This window comes from Mustela erminea, chromosome 10, assembly GCF_009829155.1.
Source record: "Mustela erminea isolate mMusErm1 chromosome 10, mMusErm1.Pri, whole genome shotgun sequence".
NCBI lineage: Eukaryota > Metazoa > Chordata > Mammalia > Carnivora > Mustelidae > Mustela > Mustela erminea.
In genome coordinates, this window is record NC_045623.1 from 818517 (window position 1) to 843598 (window position 25082).

The window sequence follows — 25082 nt, forward strand, 5'->3', positions numbered from 1 at the left end:
TTAATAGCAAACAGTGACCACGGCTGCACTCTGCGGTTTTTGCCTCCAAGTCGGCCTTACGCCAAATTCCTCCACGACGCGAGCGGTTACCCTCTCTCCAAGCCAGCAGGAGAGACTTCCGGGGGCAGCCGGGGCACCCCGGACTCACGGCCCGCCGTGGTCTGGGTCCGGGCCTCAAACAGCTCCAGGCTGGAGGTGGGGAGAGAATCACTTCCGAGAGCGGCGACCCAGGGGGTCTCAGCTGGATTTTTCCATTCAGGCGGGAGGCTCCGTCTACCACCTAGCGCATCGGAACTACAACTCCCAGCATCGTAGTAGCTGCCCGGACTTCCGGAAGCCAAGGCCCGGCGGGGAGGAAGCAGCCGAGACCCGGCCAAAAGGGCCGGGTGTTAATTTAGCACGAAAAAAGGGGGCGGGAAGGGCTGTAGGGGTTAGCCTGTCAGTTCGCGGCCATGAACGTGGTTTTTGCTGTGAAGCAGTACGTTTCCAAAATGATAGAGGACAGCGGACCGGGTATGAAAGTACTTCTCATGGATAAAGAAACGGTGAGTTTGCTTTTGCTCAGTATTTGTTTGTGAGGGAGCTCGCTCGCTCTCTTGTAACAGCTACTCCCACTCCGCTGTAGGATTTAGTGTTTAAAGGTTTTGAAGCGAGGGTCAGTTCTGTGTGGAACTAAAAGGTGGTAATAAAGCTTGTCTGGTGGTTTGAAGTGTAAATAGCTGTAACTACCACCAGAGATTTCTTCATCTACCCGGAACAATTTATTGGAATCAGAAGTCCTTTCCTCAATGTCTCTGCCAAGGAATAATATGTGAGACAGGACACTTGGAAGAATTTTATTTCCAGTCAGCGTTCTGTTTTGAAAATAAAGCTGTTAATGCTCAAGCCGAGATGACAGGTTATTATTTGTTGGTCACAGAATTATTTTTTTTAAAAAAATCACACTCTAAGGTGATGGGAAAAATTTTTTTTTGAAATTTATGGATTGTCTGTGTTGAGAGAGAACATGTTTTTCATTCTGGTACATTACCTACATGTTTTGGGTGTTCAGTAAATGTTACTACTACATGTTAGTATTTGCCTTATCCAGCCAATTATTAATGGGAAAAAAATTAAGTCTTAGGTGTTGCTGCTTGTTTATATTATTTTGACTAGCATAATGATTAGTTAATTCTTCTTCTTTACAGACTGGCATAGTGAGTATGGTATACACACAATCAGAGATTCTTCAGAAGGAAGTGTACCTTTTTGAACGCATTGATTCTCAAAATCGAGAGGTCATGAAACACCTGAAAGCAATTTGTTTTCTTCGCCCTACCAAGGTACTGAGCTGTCATTTGCCCAGGCAAACACAGAGCACCCTGATATGAAAGCATTAAGAAAGCAAAATAAATTTGTATTATCGTTTGTGGCATCATAATTAACCTGGTTCATCAGAGTTATAATCTTGACTCTCTTGCTTTCCACATCTCAGTTTACTCCTTAAAATCATTTTTTCCTGTAAGATGCCTTTTGGGTTCCCAGCTACTTCCTAGACCACTAACTAGCCTAGCGGAGACCCACTTCACTTATTTCTGGATTAATCTCCATATCCATCACACTGAACACCATTGCCACTTAATCTTATATACTTATGTACCTACACCAATATCTCGAGTCTGTATCATTTTATTCACGTCTATGCACAGGAAGATACATATAATGGCTGAATTTTACTTCCATGATTAAATCAATATTTAGTAGCCCAGCCCTCAGATCCCTCCTTTAGCTGGTTTGGCCTGCCCTTATGTATCCAGCCTCCTGTGTCCAATCTCTGCTCCTCCACTCTGGCCAACTAGGCCTTTTTATCATCCTTCTATATGCTCATTCCTCTTCTCTATTTGTTCTCTTCCCCTCATTAAAGGTTCTTTAGCCTTCTGTCCATTTTCATCCATCATCTTCTAAATCTAGATTGAGTCCTCCTATAAAACTCCTATAGTATTTCAACCTTATTTTGTATATTATCTTTATATACATGATCTTTAACTCCAGTGCACTCTTTTACCATGCTTGTATATTATGTACTTTCTGAAATATAAATGCCATGTCCTGTCATGTCAACCCCACTTGAAATCCTTGAATGACTTGTATTTATGCTAAAGGCAAAAACTCTTTAATTATGGTTCTGTGTGGTCTGGTTCCTGTCATTCCTACAGTCTCATTTCAAACCATTGCCCCTTTTGCTCTTGGCCACATTAATCTTTCAGTTCACTTGATTCCATCATGCCACAGGACCTTTGCACAGGCTTTTCCCTCTGCTTGGAACTTCTTTACTTCCTCTAGCAGATCTTCCCTGGTTTTGCTAACCAAGTCAAACCCTCCTCTTGTTAGCACTTTACAGCACCATCTTCTTCTCCCTTTTGCTTGTCATAGTTGAAATTGTATATGGTTTGATCAATATTTGTCTCACTTACCAGCAGTAAGCTCCATGCGAATAGAGATGGTATCTGGTTGGTTTGGGGTTTTTTTCCACACTATTATGTCTCCAGTGCCTGCTACATGGTGGACCTTGATAAATAGTTCCTAAATTAATGAATATGTTAATACTGTGTTATAGTCATTTCCAGTTGTTTCATATTTGTAGCTCATGAAATTTTGGTGCTGAGAGGGATCTTAGAGATCATCTGGTCCATCATTTCCTAAGATTTTTAATTAGAGAACCTCTTTATACATATACAGATAGATAGATAACACTCTCTGAAAATAAAAATGTCAGGGTTTTTTTAAAGATTTTATTTGTTTATTTGAGAGAGAACACAAGCAGAAGCAGGGTAAGGCGCAGAGAGAGAGGGAGAAGGCTCCCTGCTGAGCAGGGAGCCCAATGCAGGGCTTGATCCCAGGCCGCTGGCCCCTGGGATCCTAACCTGAGCCAAAGGTAGACACTTAACCAGCTGAGCCACCCAGGTGCCCTACTAAAACTGTGTTCTTAAAAATGACTTTTCTTTGGGGTGCCTGAGTGGCTCAGTCGGTTAAGCGGCTGCCTTTAGCTCAGGTCCTGATCCCAGGGTCCTGGGATCACGTCCTGCATTAGGCTCCCTGCTCATCAAGGAGCAGGCCCCCCTGTTTGTGCTCTCTTTCTCTGTGTCAAATAAATAAATAAATAAATACTAAAGAAATAAAAATGACTTTTCTTTAATATTATGTTGTAAAGTTCATTTTAATGTATTTTTAAATGTGAATGAGTTTTCAAAACCTTTTCCCATTTAATAGGCATTAATAGGCAATGTGTGTTTCTTATATTACTTTTAGTTCTTTAAGGAAATGTATGATTTTTTAAATATTCAAAACTGTATTGCATATCATGTTTAGACTAGGGACCAAATTCATGTTGAAATTTAACTGTGTTAATAGTATCAAAAATAGATAAAACCTGCATTATGATCTTGTGTAATTGGAATTCTTATGTTTTGGCCATATAAAAATCAACTTTTTACTTCTAAATTTCATATTTTACCTTTTTTTTAAAGATATATTCATTTTATTTGCAAGAGAGAGAGAAAAACTCTCTCTGGGGGGAAGGGGCAAAGGGAGAGGGAGAAAAAGAATCCCAGGCAGACTCCTCGCTGAGTGTAGAGCCTAACACCAGGCTTGATCTCATGACCCATGAGATTGTGACCTGAGCCAAAATCACAAGTCAGTTGTTTAACTGAATGAGCCACCCAGGTGCCCCTATATTTTGTTTTTAAATCTTAGCCTACTGTTGAAAATACTTCACAAACATTACAGTTGTACAGTCTTAGGTCCCAGTAAGTTAAAAGTCAAAGTGAATGCAATTAAGTGTATTTTATCTCTCTTTTTTTAAAATATTTTATTTATTTATTTGACAGACAGAGATCACAAGTAGGCAGAGAGGCAGGCAGAAAGAGAGAGGAGGAGGAAGGCTCCCTGCTGCGCAGAGAGCCCAACGTGGGGCTCGATCCCAGGACCCTGAGATCATAACCTGAGCTGAAGGCAGAGGCTTTAACCCACTGAGCCACCCAGGCACCCCAAGTGTATTTTCTCTTGAATGCTAGTTTTTAAAGAACTAGATACGTTTTGATATTCTATCTAAGAATTTTGATTAGATGAATAATTTATAGACATAATTTATAATTTATAATTTATTATAAGCAGCCTGAGGCAAATATACAGAATTATTATTAGTTTTATGTTGTACTTCAACATTTGTATTTTTAATACTTTGAAATCTTAATTTGGCCACGATGATGCAGTTCATTAATACTACAGATGATTCCAGATCATTATTTAACATAACTCTTTTTCACTTCCAGCCCTTATCCCTGCAACATACACTGAAATCTAGACTTCACACTCAGTAGATTCTCAGTAAATACTTAAATTAATCAATGAACAATATTTATTATTTTTTCAGTTAAACAGTTCTCACATATTATTTGTTTATTTGTTGTTTCCTTTCTAGGAGAATGTGGGTTATCTGATTCAAGAGCTCCGGAGACCAAAATACAGTATATATTTTATTTGTAAGTATATTATTTCACTTATTCCATCATGTAACTGTATCCTAGCTAATTTGTTCTGTTGGACACTTCATATTGTTAATAAAGTAACTGAATCAGTCACTATATGAGTCTGATTTTTTTATATCCTTTCCAAGTACTAAAAGTCCTGTAACCAACCAATATGCTGTTTTAGAGAGCTAAGTGGGATTTTCTTCATCATTGACTGATTAGGTAAAAATTACTTTTTAAGTTTTACTTTGCCTATCAGTATTCTTTATGAGTCAAAATTACAAGTAGCCAAATTTCACATCCCACCTCTGCAAATACAAAACAAAGCAAAAAGTGTATACTTATTCCTGTTTTATACTTTTATGAACTGAGGCATAGAAGCTGATTTCTTTATGTGGAGGAGGATATGCTTGAGTTTGTTGGAAAAGCAGAGATTTACTTTACATCATACCAGATGAAAACATTCCACTTCTCTTTGCTACTTTATGTAATACTTAAAAGTACAAGTCATCCAGTAGGTATCTCTTATGTACATAACTTTTGGTTGGGGGGAAGACAGAGTCCTGGAAATAAATTAGGTTTGTGGTTACTGTACATTTTATATGATTTTTTTTTTCAATGTAACACATTCTGCTTTGGAAGTTACATCCATTCTCCTCTAGATGTCATTATTGATCTTCATGGATGAGTAAGTCTAGTTTATTTGGTGCCATTTCCAAAACCAAGGATAAACCTTAACTCTCAGTATGTAGGACATTGCAAAATTTTAAAGCTTACTTGAAGGCTTTGGAGTTTTAGAGTTTAGATTATACTCTAAAATGTACTTACTTTCTACACTATATGCTACAATTAAATTAAAGCCCAAAAATTAACCTTTGTGATAAGACAGTATTTTATAAAGAACTTTCTCATATAATTATTTCATTCAGCCCTTACAACAACCTCAAGAGGTAAAAATTGGCAATTTAATTATTTTTTGCCACCCTGGTGGTGGTGTTATTGTTTTTCTTTTGGCTAATAGTCACAGGCTGAGTTTTATAATTTAACTTTTTATTTTGAGGCAATTTGTAGATTCATATATAGTTGTAAGAAATAATACAGAGATCCCATTTATTCTTAAACCCATTTCCCCCACTGTAGCATCTCACATAACTATAGTACAATACCACATCCAGGATATTGACATTGATACAGTTAGGATACAAAACATTTCCATCTCCATAAAGATCTCTCACATTGCCCTTTTATACCAGATGCACTTCCCTCCCTCCCAACCCCATTATGAGCCCCTAGCAACCACTACTCTGTTCTCTATTTCTATAATTTTGTCATTTCAAGAATATTACATAAATGGAATTATATAGTATATAACCTGTTGGGATTGGCTTTTTTCACTTAGCATTCTTGAGTTTCATCGAGGTTGTGACATATATCAATAGTTCATTCCTTTTTATAACAGAGAGGTATTCCGTGGTTGTATGTGGTTATACCAAAATTTGTTTAGCTACCCATTGGAGGATATCTGAGTTGTTTTCAGGTTTGGCTGCTACAGATAAAGCTTCTATAAACATTTTGTGTATAGGTTTTTGTGTGAACATGAGTCTTCATTTCTTTGTAGTACATAATGTCCAGGAGAGCAAGAGAGCAGTTGCTGGGTCACATGGTAGTTCCATGTTTAGTGTTTTAAGAAGCTGCTAAATGTTTTCCAGAGTGACCATACCATTTTACTTTCCACTAGCAATGTACAGGTGATCCAGTTTCTTTGTATCCTTATGAGCATTTGGTGTTGCACTTATTTTTTATTTTAGCCTTTCTATTAAGTGTGTAGTCATTACAGTATTTTTAGTTGGTCACAAGCTAGATACTTAGGAAAGTGTAGAAACTTCTACTTAGAGATGTGTGTGTATGTGTATGTACACACACATATGAATATATGAGAGATTCCCTGTACTGTCGAATTTAAGTAGACATACAATGGAATCACTTCTTGTACTGAGTTTCTCCGTTTAAAATTGAGTAGGTCATGAAATGAAAGTCTCCTTCTTTGAGGCAGCAGTTAAAATTAGTAACCAATAACATGATGTCTTTTCTTCTGGTTCTAAAGGTTGTTTGATTTGCACTGTGAATCTGTGAAGTAGAAGAAATAAAGTAGCACTAAAGCCTAGGAAAAACAGGCTCTTGGGACTTGGGTAAAGCAATCAATTTCACAATTTTATTTGATTAAAATAAACTAAATGAGTTTTTATGTAGTGATTACATTCATTACAAACTTTCAACACAATTTATATCAACACTGAATTGGCCTTCTGCTCATCTAACCTTTTTATAATTTCATTTTTATATTTCTGTGTCTACTAAATATGTTGTTTAATAGGTTCCTCCCTTCCTTTATTAAAAAAAAAAAAAACAACCTCTCTTATGGAAGTCTTCAAATATATACAAATAGTGTAATAAATCCCAGTGTACCCACCACCCAGTTTGAAAAGTTGCTTTGCCCATGGTCTGTCTTGTTTTAGTTATACTACTGCCTATTCCCCCACCAGTGTTATTTTGAAGGACATCTAAGGCATCATATGAGTTCATCCCTAAATATTTCAGTATGCATCTCTAAAAGATAAGGACTTATTTTACAAAATACCATTATTAATAAAAAATAAAATCCATTATTATACTTATCAAAATAATGAAAAATAATTCCTATTTTCAAATACTCAGTGTTCAAATTTCAGATTCTCTTACAGTTTTGTTTTTTTCTCACTGTTTTTGTATTCGAGTTATGATCATAATAAGATCCACACATTGCTGTTAATTGATACGTTGTTTAAGTTTCTTTAATCGTCTATAGGTGTTTTCTCTCTCTCTCTCTCTCTCTCTCTCTCCAGTGCAATTTATTTATTGAAGAAGCTACATTGTACTGTTACAGTATCTCACAGTCTGGGTTTTGCTAATTGCATCCTGATAGGGTACTTAAACGTATTCTTTGCATTTTAAAATATTCCTGGGTCACCTGGTTGGTGCAATTAGTTAAGCATTGACTCTTGGTTTCGGCTCAGGTCACAGTCTCAGGGTCATGGGACCAGGCCCCATATCGGGCTTTGTGCTCAGTGTGAAGTCTGCTTCAGATTCTCTATCCTTCTCCCTCTGTCCCTCCCACCTGTGCATCCTCCCTCTCTCCCTAAATAAATAAATCTTATAAATAAATACACAAATAAATAAAATATTCCTCTGCCCTTTAGTTCTGTAGATTGGTACTTGGATATAGAAGCTTAATTAGATTTAGATTTTAGTTCTTGGCAAGAATATTTCATAGTCAGTGCTGTGTGCTTTCACTGATTGTCTCTTATTGTGATATTAGCATCAGTTGATGCTCAATACCTAGGTCCATCCATTGATCCATTAGTGGTTGATAAAAATGAAGATGTTTTAATTCTGTCATGATCATTCCTTCTTTGTTTTTTAGCTGGAATATTTCCATAAGGAGAAATTTCTCCTCATCTACTATTTGGTTACCTGTGGTATAGTTTGTATTTAAAAGAATAAAAACTCACTTCTTTTCCCTTTATTTGCTATTTTCAGTAAAATGACTTGGTTTCCTGGCATCCTCCAATGCCTCCATGGTGGTCTTCTTTTGAAGTAGTATGAATTTATGGATTTGAATATATTTGTGCTACTCATTTCAGTTCAAAGGTGTTCGACTGTGACATATACCACAATGTATACTAAACTTCACTTAATCATTAGGCTATTTTGTGTCTAATTGGAGCAAAAGTGATCTCCTTTGAGTCAGACATAACTCATATGTCTGCTTCAGATTTCAGTAATGTGATCAGCAAGAGTGATGTGAAGTCATTAGCTGAAGCTGATGAACAGGAAGTTGTGGCTGAGGTTCAGGTAAATGTATTGATCCTCTAACACATCTCTTATATTGGCCCTTTTTAAAGATTTGACTCTAACATAAGAAAGGTGCTGTCTCAAAAGAAGGGAGATTATTGATCAGACATTATAAATGTGCATTGCACCGAACTATTCTCAGAAAGTTTGTAAGAGGTATCAAATTAAGGGGGAACAAAATTAAAGGAGTCAGTGGGAGTAAGGTGATTGGACTGGTACTGGATCCTACTGAATGGGTAGAGAGAGTTTCACAGGGTTGGAAACAGAGTCAGATATATTCTGTGCTAGCTTTTTTTTTTTTTCCCCCCTATGCTAGTTTTTGAACCACATTATAAGAATGTTCATCTTCAGGGCTATGTCTGATTGGAAAAGAACAGGAAGTAAAGGATGTGAATGAGGTTTGTTAAAGTTCTGTTTGTGATTATCTTGCTCTGGGAAGTAAAAAGTAGACTTTTGTTGTTAGGTTAAAACTTGGTAACGCCTAAATATTCTGCATGCTATATAATATATCACATCAGAACATGTCATGTTACCTTTTACTTTAATGCTTTAATGTTCTTGAATACATTTATCACCTCATAAATGATAGAAGAATAGAATAGGACAGCAAATAAACAAGTTTTGGATTTTCAAAAGGATGTACTAAGTCATAAATGAATAATAATAATAATAAAAGGAATGACCTATTTTAAAACATATTTTCCCTCATGTTAATACACTGTACAAAAAAAAAAGAATAGACTGAACAATGAAGTTCTTTTTCATCTATGTGTAACATTGTATATCCTATAGCAGTGTCTTATTTTTACTAATTGGTAAGTGTACACAGAGGTCTCCAGAAATGTAGTGTACACACTTCTACAACTTTTTTTTTAGAAGATTTATTATTATTATTATTGCTGCCCTTTTATAATTATTTTATTCCCCCACATTGACTATTGCTAGACAGTTACTAATTGATCAGTTTTTTTAAATCTCTTTTATACCTGCATTTCCTCAAATTTGATTATACCACATAGTATCATATCACATATGAAAATATTGCTGTATGATACAGTTGGAATATATGAAATAACTGACTAATCTTGGTGCTTTGTTTGCAGGAATTTTATGGTGATTATATTGCTGTGAATCCACATTTGTTTTCCCTCAATATCTTGGGTTGCTGCCAGGTATGGAAGAAAAGGATAAAAAAATAAGTTTATTTATCAGGTGGGAGTTAATTCAGCAAGTAATTGGACTTGTAAGAAAAAATTCAAATATTTTCTCTGAATATGCATTTTTAACAAAAAGGGTCGAAATTGGGATCCAGCCCAGCTATCCAGAACAACTCAAGGACTGACAGCTCTCCTTTTATCTCTGAAGAAATGCCCCATGATTCGTTACCAACTTTCATCAGAGGCAGCAAAGAGACTTGCAGAATGTGTTAAGGTATGGCTTTCCCTATCTCCAGTTCCAAAGCATCAAGACCATTCACTTCCTTATATTTCAGAAACTACAGCAATATTTTTTCTACAACCAAGGAGGTGATGTGTTAAGTTTACTGGCAAAGAGGTAGATCTTTGTAATAAAAAAAAGCAACAGACTAGGGCTAAAATTTTTGGACTTAACTCAAGAAACATTTGCAAGCTAAGTAAGCTAAATAGTTACTTTGATCCAGTTAAGGCATTTGTAAAGTAGAGTTTTAAATCCTAACCTCTTAAACAACATGATGCCAAACTTTTTTAAGCCTTTGAATCCTTTTCGGAAGGTCTAGGAAGGTGTAAAGAACTTTTGTTAAATGTGTTTTTTATGTATTAATTTTCTGTCTATCAGTATGGAGTTTTCTCAAAAAGTTGAAAATAGAGCTACTCTATGATCCAGCAATTGCACTGCTGGGTATTTACCCCAAAGGTATAAATGTAGTGATCTAAAGGGGCACGTGCACCCCAATGTTTATAACAGCAATGCCCACAAAAGCCAAACTATGGAAAGAGCCCAGTTACCCATAAACAGATGAATGGATAAAGAAGATGTGGTATATGTGTATTATTTGTATATTTTATATAAAGTACATACAGGGGCGCCTGGGTGGCTCAGTGGGTTAAAGCCTCTGCCTTCGGCTTGGGTCATGATCCCAGGTTCTGGGATCGAGCCCTGCATCAGGCTCTCTGCTCAGCGGGGAGCCTGTTTCCTCCCTCCCTCTCTGCCTGCCTCTCTGCCTATTTGTGATCTCTTGTCTGTCAAATAAATAAATAAAATCTTAAAAAAAAAAAAGATACATACATACACATAATGGAGTATTATGCAGCCATCAAAATGAAATCTTGCCATTTGCAATAACTTGGATGGCACTAGAAGGTATTATGTTAAGTGAAATTAGTCAGAGAAAGACAGTTATCATATGATCTCACTGATATGTAGAATTTGAGAAATAAGGCAGAGGATTATAGGGGAAAAGAGTTAAAAATGAAACAAAATGAAACCAGAGAGGGAGATAAACCATAAAAGACTCTTAATCTCAGGCACACTGAGGGTTGCTGGAGTGGAGGGGGGTGGGAGGGGGTGGCTGGGTGATGGACATTGGGGAGAGTATGTGCTATGATGAGTGCTGTGAATTGTGTAAGACTGATGAATCACAGACCTGTACCTCTGGGGCAAATAATACATTATATGTTAATTTAAAAAAAAAGATTTCTGTTTATATTACCAACTAATTGGTTGACAAAACCATCTTTCTCTCATCCACAGCAAGTGATAACTAAAGAATATGAACTGTTTGAATTCCGGCGGACGGAGGTTCCTCCATTGCTGCTTATTTTAGATCGTTGTGATGATGCCATCACCCCGTTGCTAAACCAGGTGCAGAACCCTTTATTAGCATAATAGAAGCATGATTTCAAGTGGTATTCATCAAAATGCAGATGTGGAAGTAAACAGAATGGTCCATGTACTTGCCTCTTTATTTTCAGTTTTGTGGGGTTTTTTTGCCTTGTGTTTCCTGGTCGTTTGGTATCCCTATTCTTCCAGCCACAGTCATCTTTGGTTCTTTCTTCTGCCTCATCTTTCCTGTCTCCTTCTGCCACCACCTTCACCCCAATCAAGACAACTTCTAGATTCTGTAGCTTCTCCTTTTACAGTGTTTATCTGTAGTTTTCCATTCTTACTGCCAGTACCTTTGTATAGACCCTAATCTCTTAAAAGAATACTGAAATAGTCATTTACCCATTCCTCACTTTTAATTTTTATTTTATTTTATTTTTAAAGTTTTGTTTGTTTGTTTGTTTGTTTGACAGAGAGAGCACAAGCAGGGGGAGCAGCAAGCAGAGGGAGAGGGAGAAGCAGGCTCCCCACCGAGCAAAAAGCCTGATGCAGGGTTTGATTCCAGTACCCTGGGATAATGACCCGAGCCGAAAGCAGACGCTTAACCAACTGAGCCACCCAGGCACCCCTTATTTTATTTTTTTATACAAGATCAAATCTACACTTTTATTTATTGACTTTTCAATAAGTTTAAATCCTTGAGGGTATAGCATTGTATGGATTCTATGTCCAGTGGCCTTAGCATGAAGGTTGCTTAAGAATTTGACGTGAGCGGGGGCGCCTGGGTGGCTCAGTTGGTTGGACGACTGCCTTCAGCTCAGGTCATGATCCTGGAGTCCCAGGATCGAGTCCCGCATCGGGCTCCCAGCTCCATGGGGAGTCTGCTTCTCCCTCTGACCTCCTCGCTCATGTTCTCTCTCACTGTCTCTCTCTCAAATAAATAAATAAAATCTTTAAAAAAAAAAAAAAAAGAATTTGACGTGAGTCATGCCACTGTTCCCATGATTATGAGTCACCTTCTCCAGATTACTCTGGTTTTGCTCAGTTTGCCACCAGGAGTCACTGTGTTATTCTTTGCTTTGTACACATAAGCACATCTCTTGCCTAGATAGAACTTAGTTTCATCTTGAGCATGAACACCTTCAATTTTAAAAGTTGTATGCTCCCTGTGGTTCTGGAGATCCTGCTTATACCCAGCAAAAATGGCCTTATACCATAGCCGTCCAGGCATATTTATTATTTTAGGAGTCTTGTTCCCAGCAGACCTCTACAGGCTCCAAGATGGCTGAAACAGGCCTTGATTCCCCTCTTTTAATTTCTTTCTATTCTAATAGATTTCATAGACACAATGCTGTTAAATCATTTTTCCTAAAGAACAGTTCTGATCTTACTACTTCTGGCTTAAAAATCTTCATTAGTTCCCATTTGCCTACTAGCTTAAATACAGATTCCTGAACTTGGCATCCAAGAGCCTTTACAGTATGAGCCCAGCCTTAACCTACAGCTCACTACTGTGCAGATATGTTGTGTGGTTTCTGGTCATCATTTTATTCATGTTGTGACTTATGCCTAAATGCTGGAATGTTTCAAATACCTTCTCTCCCTATCTTCACCTATCAATATTCTTCTCCTTTAAAACCACTCAAAACATCTCCTTAAAGCCTTTTATTCTTTTAGTCAGACATGTTCTTTTTCCATAAAATTACTGCAGAACTTTATCTTTCTTATGTCCTTTGCTTTATTTACCATGTTGTACCTTTGGTTGTTTTCACACAGTCCTTCACGGCAGACTCTGTCTTACTGTGTTTGTTCTTCTGCAAGTATAAGAATAGTACTTCATACAAAGTAGAGGCTTTATTAATAGTGACTTTGAATTTGTAGGGAAAGACATAGTTAATATTTCAGTTTCTTCCCAGCTTATCTTCATTTTAATGCTAGGAGAACTCCGTAGCTGTGGAGTGCAGCTTCTCTATAATAGGACAGCCTTATAGTCCTAAAATACAAAGTAATAAATGTTCACTCAAGAAGTTTTGAAAATATAAAAAAGTGGAAAGTTAAACGAATGCCTATAAATCTATTTTCTAAAGAAAAACAACCATTTATTCAACCAATTTCACTGAAGACCTATTATGTGCCAGATATTGTGTTAAGTATTGGAGGTAATGGGGTACCTGGAGGCTCAGTCAATTCAATGATTCATGATCTCTGCTCAGATCTTGACCTCGGGGTCATGAGCTCAAGCTCTGTGTTGGGCTTCATGCTGGGTGTGCAGCCTACTTAAAAAAAAAAGTATTGGAGGTAAAAGATTAAAAGATGCAGTCTCAATTCTCAAAGAGCTCATGATGGGGAGAGAAGTAACTGATCATTTTAATAATAGAATAAGTACTAATGGTAGAAGCATGAACAGGATGCTGTGTGGAAGCATATTTTGTTATACATATTTTGTGTGCTCCCACAAAACTGCTTTTTTCTGAAGATATTATTTACTATTTGAGAGAAAGAGAGAGAGTGCATGTGCACACGTGCAGCAGGGAGATGGGTCAAGACAGAATCTCAAGCAGACACATCGCTGAGCACCAGGGCCCTACTCTGGGCTTGATCTCACAACCCATGAGATCATGAACTGAGCGAAAACCAAGAGTCAGACACTTAACTAATGAGCCACCCAGGCGCCCCTGAAACTTGCCTTTTAAAGGATTCATTTGGCAAGTATTTTAGGAAATGAAGCACCTTCTCTTATAACCTTACGTTCTTTCTTAATAAATCTAGTTTGCTTAAGATGAAGTAAAAGTATATAAATATTTCTAGCATTTAGATTCTAGATTTAGAAGCTAATTTGCTGGAGAATACTTCGTTTTGTATAATGGACCTATGACTAAAAAGAACCCATTCTCCATAAATGGTGAGAAGGCAAAATTTGGGGTTTCCCCATTCCATTTTCACCAAATATGTTCACATTTTGTAAAAAGGAAACCAATCTTTCTTCACAATTCATATTAAGTAAAAATATGAAATAAAATGGATTCAGAGGCGAAGCTTCCGAATATGTGTGTTTTGATCAACTCACAAGGTTGGTTTCTGATAATATTAGTGTTCCCAGGATAAATATAGCACCACTCAGATCTGCAAGAACACACTTCTCATGCTGCAGAAAACCACAGAAGCGTACAGGAAATGGTACAGCTTGTAACTGCAGTACCAATATAGCCCTATCTCTGAAGCCAAAAATATACTCTTAATTCACAGGCAAAAACTGAAGCTAATGATAGATCTAATTTGTTTTCTTTCTATGGGGAATATTAATCTTGTTGCCCTTCTTCCGAATGTGTAAAATCTACAAGTATTTTGACTTTTAGTTTAACTAAATTATGAGTCTTAATGCTTAGTAGAACACAAAATATTAATAAAAGTTGAACTAAATAAAGAAACTCTGTAAGGAAGACTAGTTGCTAAGAATGTTATCCATTTTTGTTTTCCTGAACATTTACTATTTGCATGTTTTGTCAGTTACCAATTTTTTTGTCACAATTCTTCATTTAGTGGACATATCAGGCCATGGTCCATGAACTACTGGGCATAAACAACAATCGGATTGATCTTTCCAGAGTGCCGGGGATCAGTAAAGACTTAAGAGAGGTGGTCCTATCTGCTGAAAACGATGAATTCTATGCTAACGTAGGTGGTTAAAAATTTTTTAAATTGTTTTTAGTTGTTTTTATGTAAGAAGGCCAGTATTGACTTGTTAGAATGAGAACAGATAAGGGATTTTATGTGGAAGGATGATAGGCGCATCCTGTAGATAAACTATCTCAAGAGAAGCCGGAAGACTTGGATTCCGACCCTTTAACAGTGTTTTTTTTATTCATAGAAATCACATATTTAGCTTTGTTTTTTTTAAAATTAGAACCCAATTTATTTACTTCCTTCCCTTCTATAGCCCTTTGTGAGAATAGTAATGGTATTCATCACCAGTGTCCTGGCCAATATCCAGATTTGGTCATTATAATGGAATTTTCTTGCTCTTTGATTCTGCCTTTGGGATTCTTTTTCTCTTCTTCTTTTAAATGGCCTGAAAATCAGACTCATTGATAGAATTGTGTTTCCAACTTCTTTTTTCACAGAATATGTACCTGAACTTCGCTGAGATTGGTAGCAATATAAAGAATCTCATGGAAGACTTTCAGAAGAAGAAACCAAAAGAACAGCAAAAACTAGAATCGATAGCAGACATGAAGGTAAATTGAACATGTTCATGGATGACTAACATGCAAGACTTTGGAACTATTCATGTAAGCAACATTTCTGGAATATTCTCAGTCTGATTTCTGACTTGATTCATTTTGTTTGGTTTGAGACAATTTTCTATACTATTTCTCTTTAGGAAACAGTATAGTGGAAACTTCATCACAAGCCATGTACTTCTTTCCATTCTTCATTAGCATTTGGACTACTTAAAGGGTCAGTCTACTGACATGTACCAGTTCTTCTCTCTTAAAGCAGAAACAAAATGCCATGGGATTGAAAGTCGTAGATGCCTTAGTCTGGGCAGAACAATTCCTGCTTATTTTTTCCCTTCATGTAAGTCTGTCCTCAGTCAAGAAATAACAGAACCCCCAATTGCTCTTTTTCCCATGGCAGGCCTTTGTTGAAAATTACCCACAGTTTAAGAAGATGTCTGGGACTGTGTCAAAGCATGTGACAGTGGTTGGAGAGCTGTCCCGGTTGGTCAGTGAGCGGAATCTGCTGGAGGTTTCAGAAGTTGAGCAAGAACTGGCCTGTCAAAATGACCATTCTAGTGCTCTCCAGGTATCTATTCAGTCCAATTTGATGAGCACCTACTATGTGTAAGGCACTGTGCCAGGCAGAGCAAGAGATACAAAGGCAAGTAATCCTTCTTCACCAAAATGGAATTTATAATCTGACAAGGAGTTGAGTCAAGAACACAGATTAGTTTTATTTAAGATCGATACAGGAACCACAGGAGAAGAATAATGTGCAATAGCAAAGGTTTCAGGCAGTTAACTGGGTATTTAGGAGGGCATCCTAATCTATTAGGAAGAATACTAGACTAAAATCAGAAGATCTGGATTTTAGCCACTTGCCACCTTCTGGCTTTGTGACCTTTGGAGCTGTTGGCTTAATTTCTGAGCCAGTTTCTTCATCTGTAAAGTAGGTGTAATGATACTTATCTCACAGTGTTTTAAGGAGGATTTTAAAGATACAATATATGTTAAAATGCACTAAGTCTTTTATTATTGTGCACCTGCTCTTCATTCCATGAACATGTAAATGCCTGCTACATGTACATTGTGCTATAAGGATCCAGAAGTATGAAGAAGAAAAAGATACCATCCTTTTCCTCAAAGAGCTCACACTATATAGTAGGGAAGAAAGAAATTTAAACCAGGAATTACCATGCTGTAAGTGCTATGATACTAGAGGTATTTACAAAGGGATATGGAAATACAGAGGAAGGAAAACTGTTTCCCCTAAGGGTGATGCTTCTTGAAGAAAATGACAGTAGATTTGGGTCTGGACAAATAAGGAGGAAGGTACCAAACAGAGTAAAAGTGCACCAGCCAGAGAGAAGAGGGGAAATTCTTGGCAGATATGTGAGGGGAGAAAAGTAAGGGAACAGAGAACAGTGCAGTGTAGCTAGTGCAGGGTACAAGATGAGGAATGGTCTTAGATAAGCCAGAAAGATAGCCTGGGGCCTGATTATGGCCATTGAAAGGACTTTGGGCTTTAATCTTAAAATGTTGAGAGCTATCAGAGCATTTTAGAAGAAAAGGAACATAATCAGAACCTTGCCGCAAGAAATTTACAGCATTGTTGAAGGAAAAAAACAAACACGAGAAACATTTATGAGGTGTTTCAAGGTAATAGTTAATTAAGTAAATATTGTGATGCTGACTATAATTAGATTTGAGGTTATCAGGGACAGTTCCGTAGAGAGGTAATATATTAAGATGGACCATCAAGAATGAATAGAATCTGGGGGAGGATTTCATTCAGGGATAAGAGCAAAAGCAAAGAGGCTGAAGTATGCAGAAAATAATAAACTGTGACCTGTTGGAGAGTGGGTGTGGAAGAGAAATAGGAGATAAATTGAATGGGTAAACAGGAACCAGTTTATGAAGAGGCTTGTAAAAGGAATTTGCACTTGCTGAGATAAGCAGAGAGATCCATTGTAGGGCCATATGTAGAAAGTCAAAGCAGTATGTAAGGAAATTTAATAAGTATGCTTTGGAGGTGAAAAAACTGGTTAGGGTAGTAGACTCACAGTGATAGTACTAAAAATGTTCCATAAGGGCAAATCTGAGAGACAGTTCAAAGGGAGAAAACAATTTAGCAACAGATTGGATACAAGGGTAACTAGACAGAACAAATCTAATAATTCCAAGGTTCCTGATGAAATGACATTGTGGTATCACTCGCAATAAGTCACTTGGGAATGAGAGTCCCTTGGGAGGTAGTCATTTCTAAAGCACTCACCATAAGACCATAAGAAGTGCATTTTCTTATTAATAGGACCCAGTATTCTACAACTTAGTCTTTTTCTTTCCCTCCTGCAATTCGATTTGACTTTATAAAATAAAACCAGCCTGATATAATGGAAACAACACAGGCTTTGGAGCCAAACTGTCCTGGCTTTTATCCTGTCTCTACATACCAAAGTTTTTGGAGGAAAAAAAAAAAATTACTTATTTTGCCCAAGCCTCAAAGATAAAGATTTCAAACTAATAGACTCTTACCAGGATTCAGTGAGATCTGTAAAATGCTTCACATGCTGTAGGTGCTTGGTAAATGTTGATTCCCTTCCTCTAAGCATAATGCTTTAAATATATCGTGTAGCTAAAATAAAGAAATCTACCCACCTGTGGTTGCTTTAGTTATAGTGAGGTCTTTACTGGGATTTAGAATTCGTTACTTTTTTATGTTTATTAAGATTTCCTCTGAAAACACCATCAGTTTGAAAATTTTAAAGATTCTACTTGCTTATCTTTATGAAAAGTACTTTTGTCAACACTTTGAATATTATCCCTGTGTTCTTAAATCCTTTCAAAGAACTTTTAGGCCGATTTTATTATTTTTTAAATTGTATTGAGTTCTAATTCTTAGATAGATGATATAAGTACTTGGTGAAAGAGTATGTAGTAAAAACTCAGTCTGTAAAAAAAAAAAAAAAAAAAAACACCTCAGTCTGTTAGTGGTCTCACCTGCATCCTTACAGTTATTCTGTATATGCGCAAATCTAGGGGAGTGGATCTTCCTCTCTTTTAAATTCAAATAACAGCATACTTTACACATAGTTCTGTATTTTGCTTTTTCACTTAACCATGTATCTCAGAGACTGTTCCAGATCAGAACCCAAACATTCATTCTTTTAAATCACTAAAGTAGTATTCCTTTATAAAGATGGCAGTCTGTTTAACTTGACCAACTTACTTGAAACAGTACTTACTAATAACAGTTTGCAGTTTTGTGGGCCTCATAGAAGTATTCCTATGAAAACTTTTTTTTTTATTTTTAAGATTTTATTTATTTATTTGACAGAGAGAGAGTTCACAAGTAGGCAGAGAGGCAGGTAGAGAGAGAGGGGAAGCAGGCTCCCTGCCAAGCAGAGAGCCTGATGTGGGGCTGAACCCCAGGATGCTGGGATCATGACCTGAGCCGAATGCAGGGGCTTTAACCCACTGAGCCACCCAGGTGCCCCCTATGAAAATTTCTTATTTATTTTTTCCAAGAAAAAAAATGTTCTTTTCTAATTTATTAAATAAAGCAAAATGTTGTCCTATAATTATACATAATATATATTATACATATTAAATATAATTACAATTAAATATAAATTTCCTTCTGTTTCTTTGTCTTTTATTTTTCCCTTTCAAACAATAGAACCAAACTTAACCACCTGCCAGTTTTAGTATCTTTATTTGTGTCTCTCTACCATACAAAAAGCAGTTAGACAAGGTTACTGTTACTATAATTCCTTGCCTGGGTACTTGAACTCTTAACTCATAAGAAATATGAATATTTCTTATTCACTTTAAAAGAAAAAAAATACTTTTAAAATATGAATTCCATTTGTAATCCACTTTATATTTTAAAAAGTTATCCTTTGAAGGTTTTCTTGCCCATGTTACTCGGGTTTTACAGTGAGCAGTTGATTTGGACTCCCCCACCATAAAGGATTTCTTGGGCAACATGACTTAAATAGTCTATAAAGGGAGCTTTTGTTTGATAATGAGTACATGCCAGGGTCCTGACCCTAGATGGGTTATAGCATTCCTTGGCTTGACCTTAGATGATAATACGTCATGAAGTAATGAATTGAGGTTTTTGAGGAGAGATGACGTTTGCTTTACTGAATAATAACTATATCATGATGAAGGGAAAAAATTCACATATTGCTAAAAAGTAACTTATAAATTGCTGCCACTTCTAACCAGTTATCCTGCAGGCTAACTAAATTTTGATTTAGAACTTTCACTAGAACCAAACTGCAACATTCTATCATTAAAATATATCTATAGCCTTGGAAAAGACTCATTTGATCAGTGAGGAAGATTTTTTTTTCATGCCCTGAAGAGATACATCTTCAGAAACTAAGCAGTTTTCCCCCATTGTGTGTCATATCATGGCTTTTCATTTAGAAGGAAGAACTATTTTTATATCCTTCTTTCCTGACCTTGGGTAAAAGACCTCAAATCATCTTATTAAAGATACATAGTAAAGACTCAATAAATACTTGTTAGAAAAATGAAGAGGAAGAGTTCTATTTGAGACAGTATAGAGCAGTGGCTAAGAGCTTGGGACTTTGATGGCTTGGGTTTGAAAATTTTATTAGTCTTTTTGTCTGTAAAATGGGGAAAAATTACAGTACTTAAAGATTTCTGTGAGGGTGCAGTGAGCTAGTATGTGTAAAGCACTTAATATGCCACCTGATTCTTACAACATTCAATAAGTAATAACTGTCACATTATCTGTATTATTATTTGATGATACATTCTGTTTTCTTTATGACATCCAGGACATTGTTTTCTAATCTGCGCATCACCTCAGATCTCTTTCTCCCTGATTTCAGAAGGGTTTTCTGCTTCTCATTAAAATCATGAGAGGGGCGCCTGGGTGGCTCAGTGGGTTAAGCCTCTGCCTTCGGCTCACGTCATGATCTTGGGATCCTGGGATCGAGCCCCGCACTGGGCTCTCTGCTCAGCAGCGAGCCTGCTTCCACTCTCTGCCTGTCTCTCTGCTTACTTGTGTTCTCTCTGTCAAATAAATAAATAAAATCTTAAAATAAATAAATAAATTTTAAAAAATAAAATCATGAGAAAATTATTTGGGACATATTGAGATGACAATTTTACTTTGACCAGTTGAGGATAAAAATGATCATTTTCTCTCTAAACTAACATTTTGCAGTGTTCTCAGACAGTGTTGACCAGCAGAAGACCTACAATAAAGCTAAATTTTATGTTGACTAGTCATTAAGGAAAAGAATACTGACTCAGATGTATTTACCAGGCAGTAGAATTGGGTCTTGCCTACTTTTTGTCATTTCTATCATTTTTCCTAGATAAGCTCTCCACTAACACTGTTCTCTCAAACTGTTAGACTCATTTTTTTTTATCATATCAGCATGTTGAAGGCTTCTGCCAGTTTTGTCTTGCTATTCTAATCTGCTGGCTTATAATGTTATTCATTGATGATTTTACTACATTTATGTGCTATTAGATAACAACAAGATAGAGTTCCTGTTCTGGAGGTCAAATTAAAACAAAAAATAATAAAGACTATTTTTTCTTGTGACTTCATCTGTAATTTATAAAAATTTGTTCTTGTGCTGCTTCATCATAGTTTTGGCAGAAGAAAACAGAAGAGTAGCCCAAAACAATGGAAAGATCTTTAAATAACAGAAAAGAATTGTTTTTTAATTGATATTTTTTGAGTGAGCATTAGCTCCTTTTTGAAACTTGACCTTCAGAGAATGAGTTCTTGCTTTTATTTTTCTCTTCATTGTTTAGGCATATATGAATGTTAGAACTCAGTGAATTCTGTGTTTGAATCCTATCTTCTTAAGAGGACAATAGTTTTCTTTCACTCTTTACTCGGCCACTGTATTGTGAAATGTACTTTTCTCTCTTGAAAGTTTCAAGGCTTATGGAAAATTTAATAAGAAAAGAGAAACCAATAGTTCATTATGTAATTCACTCATATTTCCAACATATAAATACCTGCTGTGTAATTAGAAGTCTCGGATTGTTTTCTCCTCTTGTCCGGTTAGTACCCTGGAATGTCAATATAACGTATGCCACTGGCAGTCAAATTGATGAGTCAAGTAGCCATGAGTGAAATGTTCAAAATTAAGTCAGGGATCCAGTCAAACAAAAATGCCCTTCTTCAAGGACGTATATAACCGAACGAGAAGAAAGAACTTAGCTTATACCTACATGTTTCCTTTCATGAGTAAATAGATAAACCTAGCTGGAACACTGACCTGAGTCATGGATTGGGTCCTATGGGATCAAAAGTAAGCAAAGTAATCTACTCAAAATAATCTTGGATCATACCCCGCAACGTCCTCTAGAAAGAGTGAAGAGTCAAGCCAGGGACTCTAAATACAAGCACCAGATCTCAAGGAAGACAAGTGTATTCTTTACTGGGAAACACCAAGAGTCAAGATGCGAGTGAAAGTAGTTAGAAAGCGAACAAGAAGGGTGCAGACTGATTGGGGCAGTCTTTGTCCCTGTACCAGTTGTGTGGTTTCAGCAAATCTGAGAAACTGAGTAGATGTAAGGTAAAAAGAGAGTGATCCCAAGGGCAGGAATTGAAACATTGTGCTATTTAAAAAGTGGCAAAAGAGATCCCAGTTTAAAGATGTTTTAAACTGGGTGCCTGTGGCTCAGTGGGTTAAGCCTCTGCCTTCAGCTCAGGTCATGATCTCAGGGTCCTGGGATCGACCCTGGGATCTGCTCCTCAGGGAGCCTGCTTCCTCCTCTCTCTCTGCCTGCCGTTCTGCCTGCCGCTCTGCCTGCTGTTCTGCCTACTTGTGATCTGTCAAATAAGTTAAAATCTGTTTAATTAAAAAAAAAACATGTTTTAAACTTAGGCTAAGTTTATTGAGAGACATAAGAAATAGGGTATTCTTACTTGATAATTTGTATTCTGAAATTTCTTCATATTATGATAGAAACACAAAGTGGCAAATTTGAGCAGATATTCTAAATAGTCTGTATTCTGTGATTGCTCTGGAAAGGGTACTGCAAAAGAAAAAAGAAGTAAGGAAATTCTTTTGACTGTAGGGTTTAAATCTAAAAAAGAGAAATGTCTTCCCTTTTGATTCCTTAAAGACAATGCTAGGGAAATAGTCGCTCAGAAAAGCAACAATAGAAATCCTACCCAGAGACCTTCCTACTTGAGAGCCACCTGGGAGGTTCCCCCATGTCATCATAGTCCTCTTTAGTGTGAACAGAAGAGTTCTTAAACACTAGGCCTGGTTGTTGTGAAGTATTAAAAAGATCAGGTATGTGAAAGCTCATAAGTTGTAAAGTTCCATTTGGAGGATGTATGTCCTCAGACTCTAGTGCCCTCCAAGGCTCTTGCCAGTCTTTCAACCCAACCCATTCCTTTCTCTGATTTCCATATTCCTGTTAAGAGCATCTCCTCTTTTAGTCTCCCAGACTATTTCTAACACTTAACTGATTCTTTAGGGTCTTTTGTAAATGTCACCTTCTTCATGAAGTCTTTCTTGGCTCCTCAGGAACCAGATGTACTTTTCTTCACTCTGTGTCCCCTTCCCCGCATTGTGCTGATTCTTTCTGTTTCTTGGGTTTCCCCCCCCCTGCATATATATATTTCTGTTATAATACCACATATGTTTTCCTGTAAAACCTCCTCCCATTCTGTAAAATTATGTACTAAAAATAAACAAGTGTTATGGGAAAATAGGTTTATAAGCAGGTCACTTAAAATCTATGTAACTAAAAAAAAAAATCTATATAACTTTGTAATCAAAGCCCTAATAAAAGTAGTGACAATCCTAACAAAAATTTAGTGCAGTTAAATCTCCACAGGCATTGCACCTAGAAATATACTCTGTCCATCCTTTGTAGCCTTCCTTATTCCTGGGATTTACATTTTATTCTTCAAGATGTAAGGACAGAAAAACTTCTGCTTCTCATACAAACTAGTTTCACCAAAATTAAAAATACAGTATGGGAATATCAGTCAGTTTTTCACTGTCATTTTGTTGCTTTTTAACTCAGAAAAATACCTTTGCGTCCATTTTATTTGCACTTGCCCTTTCCCAAGATAGCTTAATACAGTGGAAAATACAACAGTACTTCAAGCTACAAAACCAGCTACTTCTTGCAGAAAACCCTTGTGTAGGATTTACGTCCTTTCCTCTTTAAGAGGAAGCTTGACCCTATTCCCTTCTTAATACTAATATGCTGGAAAAACTGCATATAAACCATTATACCTTCTGTGTTAAACTGACACCATTCCCATATTTAATGATCTTGTACAGTTAAAGTGCATTCAAGAAGTGTAGCAGAATAGGCTGTAATTGTTTCATTCCTCTTGTTTCATACCTCCTTGTCTGTGAACTCACTAAGGACAGAAACTGTGTCTTAACACCTCTCTATCCCCTCCAGTGCCTGGCATAGTGCCTTATCCTTGGAAGGGAATAACAAAGTAGTTCTTGGCTTGAATTAATTTGTTCTGCTGCATAATAAACATAAATATTATACTATGGGGAAGTTCCTTAATGTGAGGATTGGCAAAACCTAAATGATTTTGTCTGGCTTCCTTTGCTGTCAATACCTGCCCTGTTAGGATCACAGGTGTTCAGTTTAGAGATTACATGCTACATACTCATATCTCTGAAGGCCATAAGGAGACATATTGTTACATCTGATGGTTCTTGGAGATTAAGCCCCATCAAAACTCTACCAACTTGTCTCCCATTTCACTGGTCAGTCACTAATGCTAAGCAGTAGTTTTGCAAGGCAGTGGGTCAGTTCTTTTATGTGCTTTGTTGATTGAAATGGTGGAAATGGTATATGTTCCTTGTTTCAGCAAGGAAGCTGCAGGCTTTCCCACCTGAGACCATAGACTGTCTCATCAAAGGAAAGAAAGAAGGAACTATCCATAGTTAAGTTCATTTTTGTCCTAAAGCAATTGCAATGGGAATTTTTTTCCTTGTTTAATTCTTACCTTAGGCAAAGGCATTCAATTTTTTGTAGTTGAAACTAACGCTAAACCTATAACCTGTACATTGCCGTAGTAGTTATCTTAGTCATGAACTCCAGTGCATCACCGCCATTCAATAATTATTAGACCTAAGATCTTATACATCACTTAGGTGAAGGGGGATAAATATCAGCTCTTTCTTTTTTCAGAATGTAAAGAGGCTCCTGCAGAACCCCAAAGTGACAGAGTTTGATGCTGCCCGCCTGGTGATGCTTTATGCTCTACATTATGAGCGACACAGCAGCAATAGCCTACCAGGACTAATGATGGACCTCAGGAATAAAGGTGTTTCTGAGAAGTATCGAAAGGTAACCATTTCTATATTAATCCCCACCAAATAGCTAGCAACTTGAATATTATATTCTTAGCTCTGACAAATGAGAACTCATACTGGGTTTGTTTTTTTTTTTTTTTTTTAAGACTTTATTTATTTACTTGACAGAGATCACAAGTAGGCAGAGAGGCAGACAGAGAGAAAGGAAGGGAAGCAGGCTCCCTGATGACCCTGGGATCATGACCTGTGCCGAAGGCAGAGGCTTTAATGCACTGAGCGACCCAGGCGCCCCCCCATAATGCTTTTACTTCCAGAAATATATAACTTTGTCCTCTCATATCTTCATTTCC

General features: G+C 36.9%; 1 protein-coding gene across 1 annotated transcript in view; it reads left to right on the plus strand.

Moving 5' to 3' along the window:
- Positions 1 to 349: 349 nt before the first annotated feature.
- Positions 350 to 25082, plus strand: part of VPS45 (vacuolar protein sorting 45 homolog) — a 70800-nt gene continuing 46067 nt past the window's right edge. Inside the window, exons 1-11 of the mRNA XM_032361185.1 lie at positions 350 to 545; positions 1188 to 1322; positions 4460 to 4520; positions 8320 to 8399; positions 9503 to 9571; positions 9693 to 9830; positions 11130 to 11240; positions 14742 to 14876; positions 15323 to 15436; positions 15840 to 16007; positions 24608 to 24766. Coding sequence (XP_032217076.1) covers positions 453 to 545; positions 1188 to 1322; positions 4460 to 4520; positions 8320 to 8399; positions 9503 to 9571; positions 9693 to 9830; positions 11130 to 11240; positions 14742 to 14876; positions 15323 to 15436; positions 15840 to 16007; positions 24608 to 24766 — 1263 coding nt within the window. The 5' untranslated portion in view covers positions 350 to 452. The remainder of the gene's footprint in view (positions 546 to 1187; positions 1323 to 4459; positions 4521 to 8319; positions 8400 to 9502; positions 9572 to 9692; positions 9831 to 11129; positions 11241 to 14741; positions 14877 to 15322; positions 15437 to 15839; positions 16008 to 24607; positions 24767 to 25082) is intronic.